At 37.0% G+C, this 16708-nt stretch overlaps 1 protein-coding gene across 2 annotated transcripts in view; it reads left to right on the forward strand.

Moving 5' to 3' along the window:
- NUBPL (NUBP iron-sulfur cluster assembly factor, mitochondrial) overlaps positions 1 to 16708 on the forward strand; it is a 269067-nt gene that overhangs the window by 209075 nt on the left and 43284 nt on the right. For both annotated transcript variants that reach the window (XM_045841286.1, XM_045841285.1), the window contains exon 8: positions 5440 to 5525. In XM_045841286.1, the coding sequence (XP_045697242.1) occupies positions 5440 to 5525 (86 nt within the window). The remainder of the gene's footprint in view (positions 1 to 5439; positions 5526 to 16708) is intronic.

Genomic DNA, 16708 nt, shown 5'->3' on the forward strand with positions numbered 1-16708 from the left:
CAGATGTATTGGTGAATATATTCTCCCATACTGTGTTTTTTTTTTAATTTGTTGATTATTTCCTTTGCTGTGCAAAAACTTTTTAGTTTGATGTAGTCTCACTTGTTTATTTTTTCTTTTGATTCCCTTGCCTGGGGAGAAATATCCGATAAGAAATTGCTGTGAGCAATGCCTGAGATTATGCTGCCTATGTTTTCTTCGAGGGTTTTTATGGTTTTGGGTCTAACATTTAAGTCTTTGATCCATTTTGAATTTATTCTTGTGTGTGATGTAAGAAGATGGTCTAGTTTCACTTTTCTGCATTTATCTGTACAATTTTCCCAACACCATTTAGTGAATAAACTATCTTTAGCCCACTGTATGTGCTTGCTTCCTCTGTTGAATACTAATTGACTATAAAGGGATAGGTTTATTTCTGGGCTTTCTATTCTGTTTGACCTATGTGTCTCTTTTTATGCCAGTAACATGCTGTTTTGATTACTATAGCTTTATAGTATAGTTTCACATTTCAGAGCCATGATTCTTCCAACTTTGTTCTTTTTCAGGGTTACTCTTTCTATGCAGGGCCTTTTGTGGTTCCATATAAATTTTTGAAATATTTGTTCTAGTTCTTTGCAATATGTCATTGGGATATTGATGGGAATTGCATAGAATCTATAGATTGCTTTGGGTAGCATGGACATTTTAATGATGTTAATTCTTCCTATCCATGAACACGGTATGTGCTTCCACTTACTGTATCTTCTTTAATGTCTTTTCAGTGTCTCATACTTTTCTGAATACAGGTCTTTCACATTTTTGGTTAGCTTTATTCCTAGGTATTTTATTCTTTTTGTAGCAATTGTGAATGGATTGTTTCCTTAATCTTCCTTTCTGATAGTTTGTTGTTTGGCCTATAAAAATGCAACTGATTTCTGGATATTAATTTTGTATCCTGCTACTTTGCTGAATTCATTTATCAGTTCTAGTAGTTTCTTGGTGAAATCTTTGGGGTTTTCTATGTACAATATCATGTCATCTGCAAATAATGACAGTTTTACTTCTTCCTTTACAATATGGATGCCCTTTATTTCTTCTTCTTGTCTGATTGCTGTAGCGAGAACCTCCACTGCTATTTTGAATAAGAGAGGTGAAAGTAGACATCTCTCTCTTGTTCCTGATCACAAGGGGAATGCTTATAGTTTTTGTCCAATTAGGATGATGCTGGTAGTGGGTTTGTCAAAAATGGCCTGTATTGTGTTTAGGTACATTCCCTCTAATTCCACTTTACTGACAGTTTTTGTATTGAAATGGGTGCTGGATTTTATCAAATGCTTTTTCTGTATCTATTGATATAAATATGTGGTTTTCATCCTTCATATTATTCATATGGTGAATCACATTTATTGATTTGCAAATATTGTACCAACCTTGCATTCCTGGAATAAGTCCCACTTGATCATGGTGTGTGATCTTTTTGATGCATTGCTGTATTCAGTTTGCTAATATTTTTTTGAGGATTTTAGGGTCTGTGTTCATCAGGGCCATTGGCCTATAATTTTCTTCCTTTTTAGTGTCTTTATCTGGTTTTGGAATTAGGATAATGCTAGCCTCATAAAGTGAGTTTGGGAGCCTTTCTTTCACTTGAATTTTATGAACTAGTTTGAGAAGGAGAGATGTTAGTCCTTCTAGAAATGTTTGGTAAGATCCACCTAAAAGCCATCTGGTCCAGGGCTTTTGTTTATTGGACATTTTTGATTACTGCTTCAATTTCACTAGGCATAATCTGTCTCTTCAAATTCCATGTTTCTTCCTGATTTACTTTTGGAAAATTGTATGTGTTTAGGAATTTATCCATTTTGCCCAGGTTGTCCAATTTGTTAGCATATCATTGTTCGTAGTATTTTCTTACAATCCTTTGTATTTCTTTGGTATCAGTTGTTATTTCTCCTCTTTCATTTCTGATTTTGTTTATCTAGGTCTTCTTTCTTTCTTTCTTTCTTTCTTTCTTTCTTTCTCTTTCTTTCTTTCTTTTCTTTCTTTCTTTCTTTCTTTCTTTCTTTCTTTCTTTCTTTCTTTCTTTTCTTTTCTTTTCTTTTCTTTCCTTCCTTTGTCTAGTTATAGGTTTATCAACCTTATTTATCTTTACAAAGAACCAGCTCTTGGATTGTTGCTCTTTTGTGTCATTTTTTAGACTCTATTTCATTTATTTCTGCTCTGATCTTAATTATTTCCTTCCTTCTACTCACTTTACTCACTTCCTTCTACTCACTTTTTTACTCACTACTCACAAATGAAGCCATTTGTTGTTCTTTTTCAAGTTCCTTTAAGTGTGAAGTTAGATTGTTTATTTGAGCTTTTTCCTGTGTGTATGTGTGTGTGTGTGTGTGTGTGTGTGTTTTTAATAAGCCTGTAATGCTATATAGATTTCCCTCTTAGCATTGCTTTCCAAGTATACCACAAGTTTAGGATTGTTTTGTCCTCATTTTTATTTGTTTCAAGGCATCTTTTGATTTATTCCTTGACCTTGTTGTTGACCCATTCATTTTTTAATAGCACGTTATTCAGCTTCCATGTCTTTGAGTGTTTTTCGGTGTTCTTCTTGTGATTGATTTCTAGTTTCACAGCATTGTGGTCAGTGAAGATGCTTGATATGATTTCAGTCTTCCTAATTTTGTTGTGACTTGTTGTCTGTCCAAACATGTGGTCTATCCTAGAAAACATTCCATGTGCACTTGAAAAGTATGTATATTCTGCTGCTTTGGGGTGAAATGCTCTAAAGATATCAATTACATCCATTTGACCTCGTATGTTGTTTAACGCCATTGTCTCCTTGTTGATTTTATGTCTGTAAGATTGATCCATTGAAGTTAAAGGGCTGTGAAAATCCCCTTTTATGACTGTATTTCTGTTGGTCTCTCCCTTATGTCATCAAGATTTGCTTGATGCTTATTAGGTGCACCTTATTAGGTGCTCCTATGTTGGATGCATAAATGTTTACTAGCATTATATCCTCTTGTTGCATTGTTCCTTTTATCATTACATAGCATCTTTTGTCTCTTACTACAGCCTTGGTTTTAAAGTCTGTTTTTTTCAGATGTAAGTACTGCTACCCCAGCTTTCTTTTCATTTCCATTTACATGAACTATCTTTTTCCATCTCTTTGCTTTTACTCTATATGTATCTTTCTATCTAAGGTGAGTCTCTTGGAGGCAGCATAGATATGAGTCTTGTTTTCTTGTCCATTCAGCTACTCTCTGTCTTCAGGTTGGAGCATTTAAGCTATTTACATTTAAAGTGAATATTGATAGATATGTATTGAGTACCATTTTATTGTTAGGTTGTTTTCTTTTGTTTTTTTCTTTTTTCTTTATCTTCTTAAAGCAATTTCTTTGACTTTTGTTGCACTACAGGTTTTGTGTTAACAAACTCCTTTAGCTTTTTCATGTCTGGGAAACTCATTTCTCCTTCCATTTCAAATGATAGCCTTTCTGGGTAAAGTAGCCTGGGTTGTAGGTCCTTGCTTTTCATCACCTTGAATATTTCACGCCACTCACTTCTGGCCTGAAATGATTCTGTTGAGTAATCAGATTCCAATTTAATTGGTACTCCCTTGTAAATGACTCCCTGCTTTTCTCTTGCAGATTTTAGGGTTCTCTCCTTGTCTTTAAGCCTTGTCATTTTAATTATGTTGTATCTCAGTGTAGGCCTCTTTGGGTCCAACTTGTTTGGAACTCTCTGAGCTTCCTGAACTTGTGTGTTTTTTTCTTTTACCAGATTAGGGAAGTTTTTGGTCATTGTTTCTTCAATAGGTCCTCAATCCCTTGCTCACTCTCTTCTCCTTTTGGTATTCCCACGATGCAGATATTATTAAGCTTCATGTTGTCCAAAATGTTTCTTAAGCTCTCCTCAGTTTTTTAAATTCCTTTTTCTTTTTGTTGTTCTGCCTGGATGTTTTTTTCTACCTTGTTTTCTAAATCAATGATTTGTTCCTCTGCTTCATCTAACCTACTATTTACTTCTTCCAGTATATTATTTATTTCAGATATTACGATCTTAATTTATGAATCGTTCCTTTTTATGATTTCTGTGTCTTTTTTCATGCTATTGAGTATCCTTATAATCATTACTCCAAACTCCATCTGATAAATTACTTGCCTCCATTTTGTCTAGTTTTTCTTCTGGAGAATTCTTTTGTTCCTTTATTTGGGGTTTGTTTCTTTGTTTTCTCATTTTGGCTGCTTCTTTGCATTTTTCACCTTAGTTGTTCACCTAATCAGCTGTTGAAATTGATCAGTTGCTAATCTAATCAAGCTGTGATCAGCAGCCTGGCTTAAGCAGCATAGGGTGGGGCATAGTAGTTCTGTGGGCAGGGCTATTGCTTCCCCTCAGGCTGCTGCCGTTAGAGAGGAATGCTCTGCCTGAGAGAAGTGGCTCCTGTAGTTATTGGGAATGACTCAGCACAGGGATCCTGGTGGCTGTTTCTTCAGTTCTCTCCCCAGAGCCACCTACCCCAGACTCTCCTCAAGTGTCTCTAGTCCACTCTGCCCTCTCACTGATGGAGCACAGGGTAAGTCGCTGCAAAGGAAGTTTTGTGCATTGGCTCTTTAACAGGTTCTCTGCATCTCTAGCCATCTCTCCCTGGTGGATAAAAACCATGATACTTTTCACAGCTGAATGTTATCTGGGTTCCTTTTCAGCCCTGGTAATGTCAGCTGGAGAGCCCAGATTAGATCCCTTACTTCTCCGGGGGAAGTCCCTAGCCACTGAAATATCCCTCCAGAACTTCAGCTGCTTCCTGTGGGAGCCCAGCTATCCCTCTCATGCCATTGACACTGCCCACCAGTCTCATTGAGATGAAGTGTTTTCTTTTGTCTGTCCTTGGTTATGAGGTTTCTCTCCATTTAGTCTTCAGTTGGTTATTAAGGATGATTTCTCTACAATTTAGTTGTAATTCTAGATGGGTCCTGGGAGGAGGTTAGTGTAGCTTCCACTTACTCCTCTGCCATTTTGGATCGGAATTATTTTTCTTTATTCCTCCTTTAGAACTCCATAACACCTTAGGCTACCTCTGTTGTAATGCTTAGCATGTTGTGTTGTAATCCTTAATTTTTTTTGTCTTCCTAAGTAGACTACTAGCTTCTTGAAAGTAAGCCAGGATGTGCATCTTCCAAACAGCGTGTTGTCTGAATGGGGTGGAGGTTCTGATGATACATCTGTGATCTTGAATCCACTGGTCAGTCAGTTGTCATATTAGAAGTGAGGAGTCAAATATAGACAAGAGCAAGGTAGATGTTTCCTCAACTTTCCCATTCATATATGCAAAATTTATACAAATTACACAAATAGGTACTGTGGTAGACTCTTTTAGTATGTAAGCAGTATAATTTTGGGAGTAATCTTTCCATAAATAATTAAATGATAACACTATTTTGTTCTCTTTTGTTTTCTTTTGGTTAGGTGCTGTGATTGTCTCCACGCCTCAGGACATTGCACTGATGGATGCACACAAGGGTGCTGAGATGTTTCGAAAAGTCCATGTGCCTGTAAGCATTTATGTGTCACTATTGCAAAAACATATGATACTTCTAACTGAATAAGCAAGTCATTGAGAAATACAGTCCAAGTTTTAATTTAGTTATGTGCAGAAGTCTATATGAAAACCCTACTTCATCTTATGATTACTTTAAAAACATACATTTAGGGGCAAACACATATATACATTATATTAATCAAGAAGAATTCTAGCCCTGGTTAGGTAGCTCAGATGGCTAGAGTATAGTCCTGATATGCCAAGGTTGCAGGTTTGATCTCCCATCAGGCCACATATAAGAAGCAACCTATGACTGCATAAATAAGTAGAACAACATATCTATGTCTTTCTCTCCTTATCTCTCTCCCCCACCCACATTCTTCTCTCTCAAACCAATAAATGAAAATGTTTAAAAAGTATATTTTAAAATATCCTTCCAGTATGAGTTTTCTGAGTAAATGCTACCTCTCTCAAATACTTGTATTCTCATTGACCATCGCCTCCAAAAACTAAATGAATAACAAGTGTATTTTAGGAAATTATTTAGGTGGATATACTTGAACATATAACCAGTGGGAACATAGGTAGAAGGGTGTCTTCTTTCCTTCTGTCTCCTACAATTTAATTCACTTATAGCTCTCCATCTTGTAAAAGGTATCAAAGGATTTTCTATACAATGTGGCAGGGAGAACAAATTAAAAATAATGATATAATGAAAATAAGGCAAAGGACAATTAAATCAAATGGAGTCAGAGGTGAAATTTGTAAACAAATCACATGTCATTAAGGGGCTTAAATACATGCTAGAAGTAGGCCATTAATTTTTAGCAGCCACTGGGAAGGAAAGGAAGATGAGAATATTATAAACTTGTCCATTTCCATGAGGCTAAAAAAGAGGTTGATGCTCAAGTGAAGCAGAGCTGAGACTAGAGAGGTAGAAGCCTCCCCTAGATTCCCAGAAAAAAGACATCCTGTAGCTATAAACACAATCTCATCACCTTCTTTACCATAAATAGAGATTCTTCCTCCTAGTGTGCCTTAGCAAAAGCAAGTGGACCTGTGCAAGTGGACAGTGTATAATAAGCATTTCAAAACAAAGCCAATGTGATGCTTTCATCAATATGGCTCTCTTGTGGCCTTACTTAATTTAGAGACAGATTTTAGGGTTTATAGATCAGAGCCTTTTAGACTTCAGCCCGTGGATTAATTTCAGGGTTTTCATAATTCTCTCTCCTCTCCCTCCCCACCTCCCAACTGTATGTTCACTTTGTCTTTGTTTTATTAAATTATTCAGTGATATGGCATAAGATCCAGAGATGTGGTAGAATGAATAGACTCTCAGAGAAGCTTTCATAAATGTGTTTCTCTCAGGAGAGCTTCTGAGAAGTATCAAATAGTACAGTAGTAGAGTTGAGATGATCCTCTTTGACAATTGCGTCTCTTCACTTGCCAATTAGTACAGAGCTGTCTGCACTTACAAGCCATGGGTGGAGCTCTAGGTTGGGTCAACACGCTCTTAGGAAAATTGAGGAGTCTGATAAGGATGCTGTCTGTCTGCTTACCTTCTAGGTGATCTGAGAGTGTTCTCACTAGCAGTGTTAACATTGTGGTGAGAAAGTGTTTCAGGCACAGCTTTTGTATGTGAATAAATGAATGATAAAACCCCCAAAATGGTGTTCTATATTGTGAGTTGTGGCTTGGAAAAATTGTAAAGCTATAGTAACCAAATGCCCACCTAGGACAGAAAACTGTCTCAGTGAAGCACTTAGTTTGAGCAATGTGACTTCCTATTATTCCCTCCAAGATAAACTGATACAAGTAATGCCCTCCGATAACTAAATAGTGTTACTTATATGGGATTTTAAAATATAAATCAGCAAAGAGTTAGAGAGAAGGCTATCTACCAAAAGTTATGAGACCAAGTAATCCATAATCCTTCTTCGGGCAGAAATTAAATAACAGGGCCAGTGGTCTGTTACTACCACTTCAAGGTCAGGATGACAGCCCTGCTATCAGTGTATAAGGGAGTGCTTAACTGCTCATTCTTTAAGATAAGGGTGGAGGCTTATGTCCAAGCACTCATAAGCATCAGGAAATCTGTGAGGGAAAAGTTTCAGAAAAGCAGAAGCAAGAGCTATTTGTTATTTTCCCTGGTAAATTATCAAAAGACCATTTCAACTGGTGCTGTCATTTGAGGCAACTGTGGCTGTGGGGCAGGTCCTACATGCACTTCACTAGTTGAGAGTCTAAGTGACCTTTGTTGCCAAAGTCAGCAAATGTAGATTTTGGTCCTTAAGTTATTTTCACTTATCTTACACTTACTGCCCTGTAAATAAAGAGGCAAATAATCTCATAATTGTTCTGACAGTCTTCTCTACACTGTAGGACAGAAGGTGGGACAGAGAATCCTTATGGAATGTAATAGTGGGGAAGAGGGATGGATGGTCACTAAGTCCAGGTCAGGCTATTGCTAAGTGAGTGCCACTGAAGGGTAAAAGTTGAGAATGTCAGCGAGGAAATAGCATGAGGAATTATTCCAATGGAAGAATCTTAGGCTGCATGAGGCTCATAGGACTCGTGCAGGATTAGTTCGGAACTATAAGAGTTGTTTGTGATCAGAAAGTTTCAGAGTTGGACCCATCCTGGATCCTGGGAAGGCCCGCGTGGTTGGTCACGGCTATGGGGCTGAAGTGGCGTGGAAACAAAAGTCATCAGAAATGCATAATCCTTCCAAGTTGGTTTTTCTAACATTGTCCTGTACCTTTATTGGACAGCTCTTTTTTCACCACTGTGTTTTAATTATTTGCCCTATGAACAGCAAAATTTTAAAAGAATGTAGAATGTCTTAATCATCATCTAAACCTGCAGAACAAAGTAGGTGCTCAGTAATCTTTGCAATTGAGACTGAGAACTTTCCAGATCACACAGAGTTCATTGTCTCACACAGAGCTAGGCAATGAACTCTGTAAGCAGTTGGACAACCCTGGAACAGCCACATTGTACAGGGAATCCCAGCTGTGAATGGGAGGTGGACTTGCTAACCTTAGATCCTTCTGGCACTTAGGAGCCTTGGAGTCTAAGTAATGGTAAAACATTTGAAATTAGAAAGTATTCCACAAATGCCAAGGAGAAATGTTATGCTTTGTTTATACCACTTTGTTCCATTTTTTGCTCATTGTTAGTTTTGCTCTGTATTTTTTTCTCCTTTTGAAGTGCATTAGTTACCATGGAAACAATGGCATCATCAGAATTCATTGGTATGGACAGAGTTTATTAATGTCTATAAGAACATTTTGAAGTTAATTTAAATGGTTTCTCAAAACTCAAGGCTCAGATACGGGAAGGAGAAGACGAGATGAACTATTAAATTCTTTTCTGTGCTTGAATGATATCAACTCTGCCAAATCCTTGATTATCTCAGTATTTGTAGATAGACTGTTTTTCAAAAACTAATACAAATGTTCAATCTTAAACATTTGTAATTGTTAGTACACTATATGTTGTGTCATTCTCACCCATTTTTGTTGCCTTCTTTTACTGGGGAGGCCCCGGCACCTCAATTCGATGAAGCCTTTCCCTGTCATTTGAACTTTTAAAGTCAGAGGGATTTCACTGCCCAGCCCTTCCTTCTTAGGTAATCTCCTTCCCAGCTCCTGAAAAGCATATTAAAGTATATTTCCTCTTATTCCATCTGTATATAAGGGACCACTTACTTAATTTTAATTCAATACATAGTTTTTTATTCTATAAATACATATTTAATGGTAGTGCCTTCTCTAAGCCAAATACTGTGATACTCTACACTGGCGATTTTTTTAAATGAGGAGGATGAAGCCTTTCCTTTCAAGTACCTTACCATCCTGTACACTGACTTCATTGTGGTGCAGAGGCCCTAAATTCTGAGGGACTTGAGAATGAATACTTTCTTCTCTGGGCTGTCAGGGAGCTCTTTCATGGAAAAGCCATGATTTTTTTTCATGGCCCTGTGATTTTGTACATGCTGGTCCCTCACCTCACCATTGTCAGTTTGGGAACTCATACTTATTTTTCATATCCCTGTCCAGGCATTACTTCTTCTAGGAAGTTTTTTCTAAACTGCCAGAAAAGGTTAATAATTCTTTCTGTGAACTACTTGAACATATATCTAGTTTGACTCTTACCTCACTACAGGTTTGGCTGTCAGTCTCCACTGAAGAATGTGAGTTCCTGGGGGGCAAGAAAACATGCCTTAAATATCCTTAAATGCTCAGTTCCTGGCGTGTAGCAGGTATACAGTAAATTCTCACTGTGCTGACATTTGACCTGGGATATACTGCCATCCACAATCCACTGCTCCCTTAATGCCCAGGCCATGGGCTGTTCTGCCTCACATTCCCTCCACCATAGCCAAATTGGTTGTCCCCACCTCTTTGTGATTTCCAAACCGTTTCTCTCCTTTCTGCCCTCAGCATGCTGTTTCCCCACCTAAGAAATCTTTATCCTCAATTTTTACCTGGCAGCTTCTTTTCATCCTTTGGTGCTTAGATTAAACATCTTTTCCTCTGGGAGATTTGCCCTGACCCTTTTAACTAGGTAAGGTCTTTCTGGTGTGTGACCCAGTAACACTCTGTTTCTCCACTGTAACCATTTCACATTTGTCAGTGCTTTCACATTCATGGTGCCCTCCTTACTGTCGGCTCTGTGACTGCAGGGACCACTCTCCTTCCCCTCTGCCTAGAATATATAGCTGCTCCCCAAATATATACTGGGTGAATGAGTGAGTGGAATTTTTGTAAGCGTGTCGGGGGATAAGGGAAGACAGAATTCAGTCTGAAAAGAGTCAGCAAACTACAAGTTGTGTTCAGTCAGTCTGTCTCTAGTCAAGGTAATATGTTTGGGTGTCTCTCTGTTAGGCCCACTCTTGGTCGAGACTTAAACACTGGGATAGGCTAGGGTTTTGGATCCTCTTTTTCAGATTTTTAGGGGAGTCCATAAAGAATGTTGGATAGCAAATAGACAAAATTAGAATAGAGCTTTAAAATGATTTAACCTACTGGGGATTGGTAGAAAAGGTAGGAGCTGGGGGAGTGTGCAGGCGGTAGGGAAGCACTTTCAGGAGTGAGAGTCATTCACACTGCAGGCTGTGACCCACCGTGAGTCATGAGGTCAGCACGGTGAGAGATGCAACTAAAGTTTTAAAACAATATCAGGGTAAATTGCTCTTAGGAAGCAAAAGTATTATTTTATAAAGATTTGCTTTCAGTTATAAACACATATATGTATATGTTTATATTGGATCAAAATGTAAAACATTTCTCTTACCATCAGACAGTTTTACTAAATTGGAAAAGCCCTGGTGTAGGTGATAGACAGCAAGGGTCTGATCTAGATTACTGGCGGTAAAAATGGAAAGGGGAATGAATGTAATTGACATTTCAAAGGAAGGATGGACAGGCTTGACAATTGGTTATGTAGGTTGGGGTGATTAGAAAAAAGGAGCCCAAAATGAAAGGGATTGTGAATTATGCTGCCCCTAATAAACCTCCAGGTTCCAGGGGCTGTTTTTTGTGTGTGTGTTTTTTTATTCAGGATAACAATGAACTAGAAATTAGAGGTTAAATTACCAGTCAGAAATCCTTGCCCTTATTCTCTAAGGATCGTGATTTAAAACTGTTTGGCAAGGAAGAGAATGGCAGAAAAAATAATTTGGTATTGGCCTTTTTAATACTATTCACAGAACAAGATACATGTGACCCATCTCTTCTCACAGAACCAGATTTACCTATATATTTGTATTCTCTTATACACATATTTTTTAGCACTTAGCTATATTCTTTAAGTATATAACCTCTTCCAGTTTTAAATTAAGTTATGTTAGAAATTTTTTAATAATTTTTATGTAATAAGGTACTGCTTACAGAAGCATTTTTACGTAATAGTAATGAGGGGTAAGTCTGAATGCTGAAGTTCAAATCCCAGGTCTGTCACTTTGCAGTTGTATGACCTGAACAAGTTACTCTCTGACTCAGTGTTCTCATTCAGTATGGGTGTTATAGTGGTATTTCTCTAAGAGAGTTGACGTGAGATGTACACGAGATAATGCACACAGAGGATTCAGTACTCTAAACACTCAATGACAATATAATGCCATATAATTAATGCTTATTATAATTACTCTTGGAATATTATCATGAAACAGATAAATGTATAAGCCACAGGTGTTTATGTATTTGGCCTAGGTATTTTGACAGTCTGTTTATTTAGTAGTAGGAATTTTAACAAAAAAACAATTTTTTAGTTAGATGAATAGTGTTTTTGAGATTTCCCTATTCCTTTAGTATATTAGCTGCGCCTAAATTTTTCTCTTCATATAGATTTATTAAGTTACTTAAGTTGTTTAGAATTTAAAATTCTGCATTATTTAAAATATGCATTATTTAATGTAGGCTAATTGCTATTACAAATGGATCTGAAAATATGTAGTGACGCAAATGCAATAGAAGTTTATTTCTTGCTCATGTAACAGTACTAGTCGATGAATAGGTGAGCAGGGTAGTCTTCTTCCATAAAATCACTTAAGCTGTTGAAGCCTCTGCCATCTTAAAATGTGACTTCTAAGGTCAACCTTGGGACCACCTTCATTTGAGACAAGCAGCACAGAATGATAGCACAGCAGCATGTACGTGGTAGATTTTTATGGACCAGGCCTGGTGGTGATGCACATACTTCTACTCACATGCTATTAAAGCTCAGTCACATGACTACACACCATGATTTTCAAGGAGCCTGAGAAACAAGGGCTAGCTGTGTGCTGAGGAAGATGAAACTGTGGGTTGTTTTGGTGAACAGCTAGTGTCCTGTTGACTGTCCTGTCGACAGTCCTGTTGACTGTCCTGCAGTTGACTGGGCAGCAAATGCAGTTGGTGGGGCAAAAGTGGGTTTACAGCTGCTAGTGTAGAAAATAACACAATAATTAATAAGCAATACAAGAAGAAACTTTTTGTGCATTCATAACTGTAAATCTACTTTTGCTGACCCTGTGTATTAGAGCCTAATGCTTTTTACTGAACTATTTTTTCCCTTATAATAATGCTGAAAATCTATAGCTATTTTAGCCTTGCAAATAGTTACTTATTTTACAAAAGAGAGTTAGAAATTTTGCTTTTCTTGTGGTTTACTTTTCCTGCTGGTTAAAAGCAAAAAGGAAAGAAACAGAAAATCATACTGTAGTCTTGAACAATGTAGCATTTATGTGTAAGGGTTAATGATTATATTGTCTTCCAAGAAAAATTAGGTAATCTTAGAACCTAAAATAGATGATTCTTATCAATGTTTTCTTTCCATTTTTTATTTGTACTACCAAAGACCCTACAAGTTGCTCTTAGTGATGAGGATCAGAATTGTGATTTATTATTTTTCTGGCAGAGTAACCATTTATGGCGGTAGGTTATCTATTTGGACCAGGAGTTCTACACTCTCACCCTTGCATGCTTTCATAATTCATGTGTTCGATATTGGTCTCGGAGCTTTCTCCACATCTAGTGTGTCTCTTGTACCCCAGTCAAAACTAAGTTAATACCTCAAGCCTACCTGCCTTAAAAAACAATTTAGGAATAGGTAATCTTATGTGAAAATAGAGGCAAATAACACATTTACTCTCTCCTTTTAATCCTTGAGCACAGTTTTTCCTCGTAATCATCAAGTAGTCTCACTGAATTCTCTGGGAAGTTGAATACTTCTGATGTATTTAAGGAACCTTTCATTATTGGCTTTGAAGGCCATGTAAAAATACTGTTTGAATTTTTTCCAAGAATACATATTAACTAGTTTGCACATGACATATTATATGCGGCTTTCTTCTTCACAGTCGATAATTTTTCGTTTTAATAACTGACTTCATGATAATCTTTATAAGACTGGGTGGGTAGCATTCTTTATCTCAGCCGTAGTTACATCTCAGAGAGTGAAGATGGGTGCTTTAAACTAGAATGTTGTTTTGTGTGATTTACATGAGTGAAACTGATCTAACCTTCACAACAAGCCTGCAAATTAGATAACATTATTTTCCCCATTTTGCAGATGAGGGAACTGTAGTACAGAGATTAAATAACTCACTTACAATTAAATAATTAATCCATCTGTTTAGTGGGCCACTGGGATCCTATCATAAGCAGTCTGCTTTCTAGAGCCCACATTCCTACTTGCCACTTCTGTGGATCATCCTGTGGACATCATGGCATGTCACAGGATGAGAGAATCCAGGGAACAAGTGGCGTCTCTGTTAAACTTGATTACCATTGGGGTTCCGATTTTAAAGGTGAACAAGTGAACAGGAAACTGGTGGATTAAAAATGGGGAGGAGTTAAGGGGCCACAGGTTCTGCTGGCAGTCAAGGGAGATACAATGTGGGTGTCAAAGAGAAGGAGAGTTCCATGCCTGGGGGAAGGGAATGAATTCTAAGGCTCCTCTGTATCAATGAGTAGTGGACATGGTTCAAGTTAGGCCTTCCCTTATAACTGTGCTCTTAGTTACTAAATCCCCCGCTAAACTGTATTGACTCATCGATTGTCAGGCCATCTAGTTCCATCAACAAAATCATCTAGTCTACTTACTTGTCATCTTGTTTGGTGACTTCCACATACAAACCAGTGACCCAGCTAGTTTGAATTTTGGCTCTGTTATTTACTAATTTGGGACCTTGAACAAATAATCTAGCTTTAGTGTTTTGTGACCCACCAATAGGTCATTGTGATAGTTAAATGAGATAGTTATATGTACAGTGTTTAGCCTAGACCTTAGCACATGGTACTAGGGTAGCTTTGAATGTTATTGTTATAATGGTAGATTGTAGAGATCACTATAAACCCTCATTTTAGAATTCAAAGCAGAGAGAAAGTGGGTTGTACCTCACAGACCCAGAGCTAGTTACTTGGTTCCTGAGAGGAGCATGTCACAAGCCTCCCCATCATTGTTCTTCCCATGCCAGGCTTCTTCTGAAAGAGAAGACAAGACCCCCATCTCAGTTCTTAAAATTATAAAATCTGTGTGCATGATTCAAGGATTACACCAAAAACTGGTTCAAGGCTAATGGAGAACTGAAAAGCACTTATATTTCAGTTATTATTATTCGTTCTCTATTTAACAGCAAGTTTTTCCTCTTCATTTTTTCTTAAATCATAGCTTTTGATCCCTGTGACAGGTTCCAACCAGCAAGAATTTAACCTGATTGTAACCTTGAGAACTTGGATCATATAGTAGCCTGAAAATCTTGCTTATTACTTACCAGAATCTAGGTTTCAAATATCAAGAAGAAGTTAAAATTGGGGACTTTTGAGCCTGCCTAATTCAGTACATTTAGACACAAAGCCAATATTTCAGAGCAATGTTGATATTTCCAGAGAGTCAATTTTTACAAAGTTAATAAGAGAAATACCCTTCTGAGTCAATGGATGCAAATAACGTAAGAATAACATGTAAAAGGTTTGTGGTGGCTGATGTTAGGCAGACATATAGCATTTACTTTCAGTAAAACTAGCTGCGGTAAAAAGAAAAAAGGGTCTTCTACTTTGATGAGACATTAGAAACTGATAGAGCATGTTTACAGCTGTAAACTTTATGTATTATATAAATTAACCTATGGCAAAGTATTTTTTCTAATGTTTCTACTACCAAATGATACACAAAATATCTTGACTATAAGCACAAACAGCTTAAAACATATATTCACATGATATAAGACTTTTTTATAGGGGAAGTGGGTTGTTGTGTGGATATAAATTCTTTAAGAGAAGAATTTTATCAACAAAACTGTAATACGGATAGTCTAATGTTCTTATTATATTAGCTACCCTTGTTTGAAACTTATCAATTATAGAGGACTGCTCTTAAATGAAATAGAGCATTGTTTTCTAATCTTTCTAATGCTCAAAGCTCTATTTTTTTATTTTAAAGATTTTATGTATTTATTTTTAGAGAGGGAAAGGGAGGGAGAAAGAGAGGGAGAGAAATATCAATGTGTTGTTGCCTCTCACATGCCCCCTACTGGGGACCTGGCCTGCAACCCAGGCATGTGCCCTGTCTGGGAATCAAACCAGTGACCTTTTGGTTTGTAGTCTAGCTCTCAATCCACTGAGCCACACCAGCCAGGGCATCAAAGCTGTCTTTTAAATGTTCTCCTAACTAACCCCATATTTTGAAAAAGTGTTCTGCCACATAGTCTGCATACCTTATTAATAAGTAATTTTTTCCTTTTTATAAATTGTGTGTGTTTGTATGCATGTTTGACTGTTGTGTGACCTTCTGAACAGAGGATAATCCATATGTATTAAAAATGCAAGGAATTCTTAAAATTCAATTAAAAAAACAATCAGTAGAAAAAATAGACAAGAGACCTAAATAGACACTTTACAGAGGACAATATACAAATGACCAAAAACATGTAAAAATATGCTTAATTTTGATAATAATTATGCCAGTGCAAATTAAAGCCACAGAAAAAGGAGAGCTGAGCACACAGGAAGAGTGAAGACAAACGGGAGTGCACCTGCGCCTCTGCGTCTTTCTTTCACCACCTCTAACCAAAGGAAACATTCACAGTGTAATGCCTCAGGCCTCACTTCCACCTCCCGAATCTCGCACCACTTTACTTTTGGTGATCTTTAACCAGGAGCCACATAGTTCTCAGTATAAAGAGACTGACAATTGAACAGTCCAGCACAATGAGATTTGACAGCACACTCACCATATTTGCTAAAATGAAAGATGACTGATGGCATCAAATGTTGGTGAAGCTGTAGCACAACTGGAATTCTCATACATTGTTGGCAGGAGTGTGAATTGGTAGAACTTTATTAGAAAACTTGGACTTTTTTACTGAAATTAAGAATGTGTAACTTAATACCCAGCCAAAAACTACATGTATGAAAACATTCATGGAAGGGGGAGGGGGCATAAGGGGACTGAATGATAATGGAAAAAATATAATTTAGATACAAAATAATTAAAATTAAAAATAGAAAAATATAACAAAGATAAAAATAATAATTAAAAAAATAAAAAACAAAAACACATTCATACAAGCAGTATTTATAATAGCCAAAACCTGGAGACAACAGAAATGACCCAACAAGAGTGAATAATTGTGATAGAGTCATCATAGAATCTTAGGTCTCAATGAAAATGAACTACAGATATACATGGTTTAACTAGATGAATCAC

Source organism: Phyllostomus hastatus, unplaced genomic scaffold, assembly GCF_019186645.2.
Source record: "Phyllostomus hastatus isolate PE091 unplaced genomic scaffold, TTU_PhHast_1.1 phas_contig_348, whole genome shotgun sequence".
Lineage (NCBI taxonomy): Eukaryota > Metazoa > Chordata > Mammalia > Chiroptera > Phyllostomidae > Phyllostomus > Phyllostomus hastatus.